At 36.9% G+C, this 9593-nt stretch overlaps 2 protein-coding genes across 3 annotated transcripts; one reads left to right on the forward strand and one right to left on the reverse strand.

Moving 5' to 3' along the window:
- The first annotated feature begins 833 nt into the window (after positions 1-833).
- GH9C2 (glycosyl hydrolase 9C2) lies at positions 834-5596 on the forward strand. Its single transcript, XM_022056206.2, has 9 exons — positions 834-1269; positions 1352-1564; positions 1850-2050; positions 3262-3351; positions 3470-3634; positions 3823-4107; positions 4244-4592; positions 4685-4753; positions 4844-5596. Exons 1-9 carry the CDS (start codon positions 1075-1077, stop codon positions 5140-5142), a joined length of 1866 nt encoding a protein of 621 aa, XP_021911898.1. The 5' UTR covers positions 834-1074; the 3' UTR covers positions 5143-5596.
- A 182-nt stretch (positions 5597-5778) lies between these two features.
- Positions 5779-8039, reverse strand: LOC110825723 (protein phosphatase 2C 51-like). Of its 2 annotated transcripts, none has more exons than XM_022056208.2 (3): positions 7109-8039; positions 6764-6869; positions 5779-6652 (listed from the first exon to the last, which is right to left on the reverse strand). In XM_022056208.2, exons 1-3 carry the CDS (start codon positions 7904-7906, stop codon positions 6375-6377), a joined length of 1182 nt encoding a protein of 393 aa, XP_021911900.2. In that variant the 5' UTR covers positions 7907-8039; the 3' UTR covers positions 5779-6374. The 2 variants fall into 2 exon arrangements, with proteins under 2 accessions (XP_021911900.2, XP_021911899.2); XM_022056207.2 differs by having other exon boundaries at positions 5779-6685; positions 7109-8035.
- Between the last annotated feature and the right edge of the window lie 1554 nt (positions 8040-9593).

Here is a 9593-nt window from a genome sequence, read left to right on the forward strand (position 1 = left end):
CATCATCACCCTTCATCCCTATTTTTTAGAATAAAAAAACGATTAGAAAATATAATTTTTTGATATTTTCAGAAAAAAAATAAATTATTTTTAATTACTGAACATGGTTTTTTTTTTTATTTATTAATAAAAAAGGTTTTTTGTTCTTGGAATTGGAAAACATGTCAAAGAATCAAATGCAGCCTTACAATTTATAGTTTATGTGCAGTTAGTTATTTATTTATGTAATTATAATATGGAATTGAAAGAGTACTTTTAAAATTTAAAATGCATTGTATTAAGTAACATAATCAATTAAGTGTGAATTTTATAATAAAATAATGTTTTTCCTTTGCAGTAAAAATAAAAAATAAATAAATAAATAAATTCCATTAATCTAGACAACTGATTTACAACATAATGTCCGGAATCAATGTAGAAACAGACTATGTAAATTAATTTACAAATTCATAAAAATTGAAATGATATATATTTTGACAAATAACAATAAAAATTTCATCATACTTACGGGATTGAATTTAAATTTAAAGGTCAACAAATTTTTGAAGGAAGCCCACTTAATTATTAACATAGATTTTTTTGTTTCATTCTTTTATAAGGGTATTATGGTCAATTCATACGAGAGCATTTATTAATATATAATAAATAAACATTTTTCCTTTTAACCCTGGAAATTATATATATATATATTTTTTAATAAACTATCCGTAATTATTTTTCTATGATTTTTTTTTTCTTCAGTAATTTAAAAAACGAAATATGAATTGAAAAAAATAAACCAATTAATTAATGTACCTTCCTTTCCTCCCCCCCCCCTATATAGACTCTTGTGTTGGTGTTGGACTCTCATTCACTCCACACCTCTCATGTCTTTCTGCTCTTCTTCTCTCCTCGTTGGTGGGATTTATCAGTAATTTTCAGCTGAATACATCATACCGACATTGCCAATTTTCTCTTCATTCATCTTTTCTCAAGGAATTGGTTTCTGCAAAATAGAAAAGAAAAGATCCGGAGTGATTCTGCATTTACGATTTTACCGAAACAATTGTTTTTCTTTTATCGACTGTTGCTAGTATGGAGAGACTCGTCTCTGTGGCTCCTCTGGTTCTTCTTATTTGCCTTCCTTTAGCCATAGCCGGTCATGATTACGGCCAAGCTCTGAGCAAGAGCATTCTCTTCTTTGAAGCGCAGAGATCCGGTTACCTTCCTTCTACACAGCGAGTCACATGGAGAGCCCATTCTGGTCTAAACGATGGCAAGGCTAGCGGAGTAAGTTGCTCAGTAGTTAGATTTTCTTTTTCAATTTGATTTGTATTCGAATGCTGGATTAAACTGGTTTTGAAAATTGCAGGTGGATCTGGTAGGAGGCTACTACGATGCAGGGGACAACGTGAAGTTTGGATTGCCAATGGCATTCACAGTAACTATGATGTCATGGAGCATAATCGAGTACGGTAAGCAAATGGCCGCAAGTGGAGAGCTGGGACATGCCATGGATGCCGTTAAGTGGGGCACTGACTACTTCATTAAAGCACATCCTCAACCTTATGTCCTCTATGGCGAGGTACCTTCCCTACTTTTTCATCTTTATTTTCTTTTTAGCTCAATTTGCTGTTTGAAATTTCAAGAGTGTTCCTATCTTCATAAGAAACCATTTGAGGACTATTTACTTTAATCTGTTTGCTCAACATGTAATTTTTTCAATCCTTGGTAGTTTTTTTTTTTAATAATTTCTTTTAATTAGTTTCTTGTCCTTTTCAATAAGATTGATTATCTCGGAAATTTAATAATAATTAATTAATTTATCAGATTTTTCAGATCATAATCTATTTTAAAACGGTTTAATTAGGTGGGAGATGGCAACACTGACCACTACTGTTGGCAAAGACCTGAGGACATGACCACCGACAGGCGCGCCTACAAGATCGACCCCAGCAACCCCGGGTCAGATCTCGCCGGAGAAACCGCCGCCGCTATGGCCGCTGCCTCCATCGTCTTCCGCCGCTCCAACCCGTCCTACGCCAACCTGCTCCTCCGCCATGCCCATCAGGTTTTATGCCTTTCTTTCTTTTTCTTTTTTTTTTTTTTTTGGGGAAAAGAGCACCTCTTTCTTCGCTGCAACTGTTTTCACTGTTTCCAAAAAGCAGAAAAAATGCAGTTAGGCATTCCATAATAGGTCTGAGCGCACGTTAGCGAGACTCTCGTAGTAAATAGACGGTTACGATGCTTCGCTTTTCTTGTCAGAGTGTTGGTTGCGTTTTGCCAGCGCACGTTAGCTCTACATTTATTGGCAGAGTTCGCCGCTGTTTTGGTTGAGGTCATTAATGGCGGAATTTGGCAGCTAGCAATGCTTATCTATGTCAGGAACTATGATTTATCAAGGTTTTCAAAACATGTTTTTCTTAAAGCGATGTCGTTTTAGGTGATTTATAATACAAATTTATACAAGTATATTAAGTTTATGACATAGAAAACTTATATATGGTAAAAAAAATTGAAGGCTTAATCAGAGAAGTTTAATTGCGCTGGAATCATTTTTGTATTTAAGCTTATACAATATATTAGATAATATAATAATTAAAATAAGAATAATGTTTAAAAAATCCTAGTAGAAATATGATGAGATATTTAAAAAATAATGTTGGTATATTTTTTCAATACACACAAATGAATAAAAATGTGTAAAAAACAAAAAAAAAAAATCTAGATTGGGGGTAAAAGGTTTTACGGCGCATAGGTCGGATCCACAAATATACAGACGGTCCTCGCCGTTTATCACGGGTCATGTCTGTGGACCGTACAGATCTGTCGTACATTGCGACCCTAACCGTCCATTTTTATGCCCGCACATCAGTCTCAAACTTGTCACGTGCCATCTCTGTCGGTGCTCTCTCACAGCCACACATCATGTTTTCAACTTGAAATAAACAATTCTTAAGAAACTTTGTAAGAGAAAATTTACGTCAAAGTTTTTAACAGATTTTTTTTTTTTTTTTTTTTTTAAATAATAATCAAATCTTTATTGGTTCATTATAATAGAAATTTGAATGTTTATTCTTCTGTACATATAATTGTAACAGATATTATTGAAAAAAATATCAGCGTAGATTATAGTTATATATAAACTAGGAACTCATATGCAATTTGTTACTTGAAAAATTAGGACCTTTTTTATTCCTATATTACCCTTTCTATCTTCATTATTTCGCAGACATGCACTACTTATGTTGGGATTAACATTCATTTGCTTCTTGTTTTCAGCTGTTCGATTTTGCGGACAAATACAGAGGCAAATATGATAGCACTATTACTGTGGCACAGAAATATTACCGATCTGTCAGTGGCTACAATGTATGTATTCGTTTCATTGTATTTTTACATCGCTTAACAAACTAAGACTTCCCCTCTTTTGTCAAAATCGAAACTGAGATGACCATGTTTTGCTGAATTGATTGATATGTACTCACAGGATGAGTTGTTGTGGGCTGCTTCATGGTTGTATCAAGCAACTAACAACCAGTACTACCTGAATTATCTTGGAAACAATGGTGACTCCATGGGTGGAACTGGATGGGGAATGACCGAGTTTGGTTGGGATGTCAAGTATGCTGGGGTTCAGACCCTTGTGGCTAAGGTAATTCATTCTTCAAGTAAATGTCCTCTATACCGTTCTGTTATTTAAATTTATTGTAATAGATTGAACTGATTTTCCCATGATAGTTAACAATATTACAGCAGTAAATGGTTAGTCTCGGCCAATTAGTTTGAGAGAATAATGGGATTGGTGTGCAAACTATTAATTTGGCTAATCTTTTCTTTCAGTTCCTAATGCAAGGAAAAGCTGGTCGTCATGCGCCAGTTTTTGAGAGATACCAGCAGAAGGCTGAATACTTCATGTGTTCACTTATTGGAAAAGGCAGCAGAAATGTTCAGAAGACTCCTGGTGGCTTGATTTTCCGCCAGCGGTGGAACAACATGCAGTTTGTTACTAGTGCCTCATTCTTGGCAACCGTCTACTCGGACTACCTCACTTCTGCTGGGAGAAACTTGAAATGTGCTGCCGGCAATGTCGCACCAAACCAGCTTCTCTCTTTTGCAAAATCTCAGGTAGTCGTCAAATGTCTACTTCCTATATTTGCAGTACTTGAATTTATATTACATCTTTGAATATAAAGAAAGTAAATTGACCTCTCAAGTTAAAAGAAAGAACGAAATTTAATGATCCGGAACATTTGGTGCTCAGGTCGACTACATTCTGGGAGACAACCCGAGAGCAACAAGTTACATGGTGGGCTATGGAAACAATTATCCACGACAAGTTCATCACAGGGGTTCTTCAATTGTTTCCATTAAGGTCAACCCTACATTTGTGAGCTGCAGAGGGGGCTATGCTACTTGGTTCAGCAGGAAAGGAAGTGATCCCAACATCCTCGCTGGTGCAATAGTTGGAGGCCCCGATGCCTACGACAGCTTTGCTGATGAAAGAGACAACTATGAGCAAACAGAACCCGCTACTTATAACAATGCTCCTCTGCTTGGTATATTGGCTAGATTAAGTGGGGGTCATGGTGGATTTAACCAACTCCTTCCAGGTACGTTACCTTACTCTTTTCACTTTGATCAAGTAATTTTCGGTGTAGCCTACCTGCATACTGATCATCACGTAACTGGATTGCTTTTACAGTGGTTGTTCCTGCCCCTAATCCCATTGCTACAGAGCCAACACCCAAACCAAAGTTAACTCCAGCTCCAGGTACTATTCTGTTTCCCTTTGTTTATTTGTTTTTGACAGGAAATACATGGAACATCTAGTTCTAGTCTAACTGAGCTGTTCTGTTTTCAGTTTCAACTTCTGGTCCCATTGCCATCATGCAGAAGGTAACAACCTCGTGGAATTCCAAGGGAAAAACTTACCACAGATACTCCACTGTCGTGACCAACAACTCTGGCAAGACTCTGAAGGATTTGAAGCTTGCAATCAACCAGCTTTATGGTCCTCTATGGGGTCTCAAAAAGTCTGGAACCTCTTATAGCTTCCCGTCATGGCTAAACTCTTTACCAACTGGAAAAAGTATGGAGTTTGTCTACATTCATTCTGCTTCCGCAGCACACGTGTCAGTTTCAAGCTACACTTTGGGATAAGTAACTTGATTATAGAACATGGTGTTTCACATAGTTTCTGGGATTTGTAGTGTAAGAATTGTGCAGGTATACAGAAAGCAGTCCGGAGAAAAAGAAGAAAAAAAGAGTTGTCTTTATATTTGGGGGATTTTCAACTTGTTCTGTAGGGTTTTAGAGAATATTAGGTTAAATAAGAAGGTAGGGGGATGAAAGGAGTGAAGAGACGGTTTAAAAAAAAGAGTGCTCATCCTCTTTCTCCTCCACTTTGTTTAAGTGTTACATAGAGAGATTTGAAAGAGTGACAATGGAGAAGTGATGAAGAAAATGACTTCTCAATAGATTTGCAAGGGGTCTTTTCCTTTCCCTGTAGTTCAGAAACAGCTTTTTCTTTTCTTCTTTCAGTTTCTTTTGGCGTTTGTAAGCATTACAACATTTTAAAAGTATAGTTTGTGTAATGACATTATGTTTTCCCTGATTCTTATTTACTCCAAAAACTTTTCTGGATGTATCGACTTTTCTCCATAGCATTCATTTAATATGTTCCTACATTTTCTTCTATAGAGAGATGGATAGATGATTTATTTAAAGAATATGCTGAGATCATGCTCTTCTCATAAGTCAAAACTTTGCATAATACTTGGGCAAAACCCCAAAAAATACCGAAAATTACAGCTTTATTGCTTACATCTCTGCCTTTGGATTCATGCCCTCCAAAATGGGTTTTGGTTGCCATCATCAGCAGACTTAGTTTATCCACTTGAAACACTGACAAAGTAAAAAAAACAGAAAAGAAAAAAATAAATAAAAAGCTCTTCTCCAGATTGCAGAACCGGGGATCTTGAAACAACTCATGAAGGATTTAAGGAATCATCATCATCCAAATTGCAAAACTTGTTTGTGAATACATATATATATATATAGATATTCATGAGATTAAAAATGAAGTAAAAGAAAAACTGTCTCTAGGTTGAAACTGAATTGAAAAAAAAGAAAACAAGCTCTTCTCCAGATTGCAGAACAGGGGATCTTGGAACAACCCATGAAGGATTTCAGGACTCATATCCAAATTGCAAAGAGCCTCAAGTTTTTCCATTTTGTACGGCCTACTCTGGAACGAAACTTGTTTGTACATATATCTATATTTTATATATATATATATATATATATATTCATAAGATTTAAAAAAGGAAAAGTAAAAACAAAAATTATCTCTGCGGTTGAAACTGAGAGCAAAAAAAGGAAAGAAATGAACATCAAGTGATGTTGGCCGTCAAGTTTTTCAGGACAACAACAATTACACTGATGTTGTCTTTGCTTCCTCGTGCCATAGCAAGCTCAGCGAGGATGGCCGCCGCCTCTTCTGCCCGCTCGCGGCCGAAGCCCACCGAGAACCGCCCTTTTATTTCCCCATCAAGACATCTCTTCACTACCTCACAAGCAATCTCATTAGAAACTACATCCCACAACCCATCACTCGCTATAATTAGAAATGCATCCGACTCCATCCGCTTACTCATCGTCACCTCCGGTTCTGATATTACATACGGCTTTAGATACTCATCTCCTGCATCCACATCATTCTCTGTAACCTAAATACACACACACACATATATATTTGTAATTAAATTTAATACCCATATACCTATTGATCTTGAAGTAGCAAGAACTCCTAACACACGGCAACCATTCCAGTTTAACACTCTCCCTCCCGCTGCTTCTACTCTGTCTTTTTCATCTGGCCTGTCAGGCTTTTGTAAACAAGAAACAGATCAGTGCAAATTTCTTTTTGCGATCTTCTATATTCATTCGTCCCATATTGTGTGTCATGAATAAAAAAGGATATGCATATACATATAAAATAAATAAATTCAAGCTTAGTCTGAAAATTTTAACAGACACCCAGAATTTTTCAGTCGTTGTAATGTAAGTGTTAGAAGCCATAATTAAAAGTGAGCAAAAATATGAAGAAGAAAGATAAAACATATACCTTATGATCACGAGACAAAGGCAGAGCAATACCATCTCGGCACAACACCACCCTGGAGTCGCCGCAATTTGCTACAACTATCTCCTCCTTCCCCACCATCACCACCAAAGCTGTGGAACCAACATTTTTTGCCACCGTCTCTCTCACCGCCGACTCATGTTCTTCTGCTGCCGCCGGCGCCGCCACAGGACCTCTGGTTCTAGAAGAACCACCACCCACCTCTTCGTCCATCTTGGCGAAGGAAGCCACCAACACTTTCTCCCAGTACTCCAATCCCTCGACTACACATGGCCCCCGTCTCCGCACCTCCTCCGACACAAGCCGATGCATCCTATCTCTACAAGCGTCGGCGACCCTGGAACCCCCGTGTCCGTCGTAAACCCCGAAGAAATCGAACGATTCGATCTCTCCGAGCGCCACCGCGACTGCGTCCTCCGTCGCCCTCCGCCTCCCTATCACCGACACAAGTCCGTGCGACGTCAACCTCTTAGGCTCCTGCCCAGCCTCTTTATTTTGATCTGACAATAGTACGTCAGCAGGTGTATCTCCTCTATCTGGCACAGTACTATAATTCCGCCCCTGACAATTGCAAGGATCTTTGGCGTCGCATGAAGATGACTCCTTCAATCTTCTCTTCCTGTTACTATTAGTGTTGACACCGACGAAGTTACCCATATCAAAAGAAGAATTCATATTAGCGGCTGCACCCACTACTTTCAAGAAACGCATTGGCCTCATTTGAAGCTTGCTCCGGCGCACTTCTCGCCTTTTTCGAGCCTTGTCCCTCAAATCTGGCATACTTCATCTCTGAGGTGATGGAAAGAAATTTCCTTTTAGGCAGGGAGACGCAGGCATAAATAGGAGAGAGGAGGCGAAGCCGTTCGAAGAAGACAGGTAAGAGAGAAAACAGGGGGTGAGGAGAAGATGGTCTAGGGAGCGAACACATGGAGGGTCAATTGGTGTACGTGGGGAAAGGACTTGGGGACAAGTGGAGCCAGGAGAGATTATTCATTAGAACCAAACTCTTACATGGCATCCACCCAGCGTCAGATTTATAGCAAGTAAATCCAGCCTTTTTAGAATTTTATTGCTAATTAATGTCCATTCGTACATTCTTTATTTATAAATAAAATTATCTTCCTAAATCAATAAAAATTTAATTACCGAGTTGAGGCTCTTCAAATAAAAAATCCTAACGAGCATTAATGTTGCCTAAATATAAATGTTTATTAATAATTATAATAAGGTGTATGTAAGAAAATCTCGTTTTAAGTCTTTTTTCGAAATTTGTGGAGAAAAAAAAAGAAAATATTAATGATACACAAGAAAAATCATATAGAGTTTGAAAGAGAATAGAGGTGGCTGAGAGAAACCCTAGTAAGATGTAATATTAAATGAGTACAGAAAGTTCGAAACATAATTATGAGATATTTATAGATTAATGAATAAATGTGTTGTATCAACATCCTGCACACAGAATTAAAATATGTGACCCTAATACACTAATATAAACACACTCACACGAACACGTGTAATACAGGCCATGCGACCAAAGTTTTCCTTTCCTCAGGGCTCGAGCTTTTGGGCCATACATACAAGCCTTTTGACATCCCTCTTAATGGAGATCAAGACATAAAGCATGATAGAATGTGTGTGCAAGGAGATGAGCATAGTATGAATGCAAAGTATAGTATGAACACAATTCAATATGCAAATAGGCCACATGGCCCAAACATCATTATGTCAAGTAGGCCATTCACTAGATCACGAGTTAAGAGACTCAAGTAAGTCTTTGAAGCTTATGTTCAAGAATGAATCAATAAAGAACGAAGGTCTGGGTTAAAATTGGAGAGCCATGAAAGAAATGGGTCAATTTCACTAAGTCACATGGGGAAGTAGCCTATTAATCTTCTATAAGTCATTGGGTCGAATAACCAATGTCAAATACATAAAGAATAAAGTCCAAGATTTTAATTAAATAGTCATATGTAATGTGGGAATTGGTTTTTAATTAGGAGTCTTTATGCAACATAGGATTATTTATATTAGGAATCCTTATGCCACATGGATTAATTATTTAGTAGTCATGTAGGATTCATTAATCCACATGGATTAATATTTTTTTTCTTATTTGGATTAGGTTTTAATATTTAGATTATTAGATTACATCTAAACAATATGATTATCTCATACTCCTTTTAAGGATTGGGATTAGTGTGACATCCCCTATATAAGACTATCTTATGTTTATTTTTCTTCATTATACTATTGAAAAACAATTTTGGTGAAAGGTTATCTTTTACAATTTGTGAAATTTTTTAATCTTCTTGTTGCATCAAGAATTGGTTTTAACTTACTAAAAATTTCTTGTGGCGTTTTAATTAATTTTTTTTCTTTCATCCCAATTACATCTTGTGATGTTTTAATCAATTCTTTTTTTTTTTTTTCATCCCAATCAACTTAATTTTAACTATATGCTACTTGT

This window comes from Carica papaya, chromosome 4 (genome assembly GCF_054855325.1).
Source record: "Carica papaya isolate Zhongbai chromosome 4, ASM5485532v1, whole genome shotgun sequence".
NCBI classification, from domain to species: Eukaryota; Viridiplantae; Streptophyta; class Magnoliopsida; order Brassicales; family Caricaceae; genus Carica; species Carica papaya.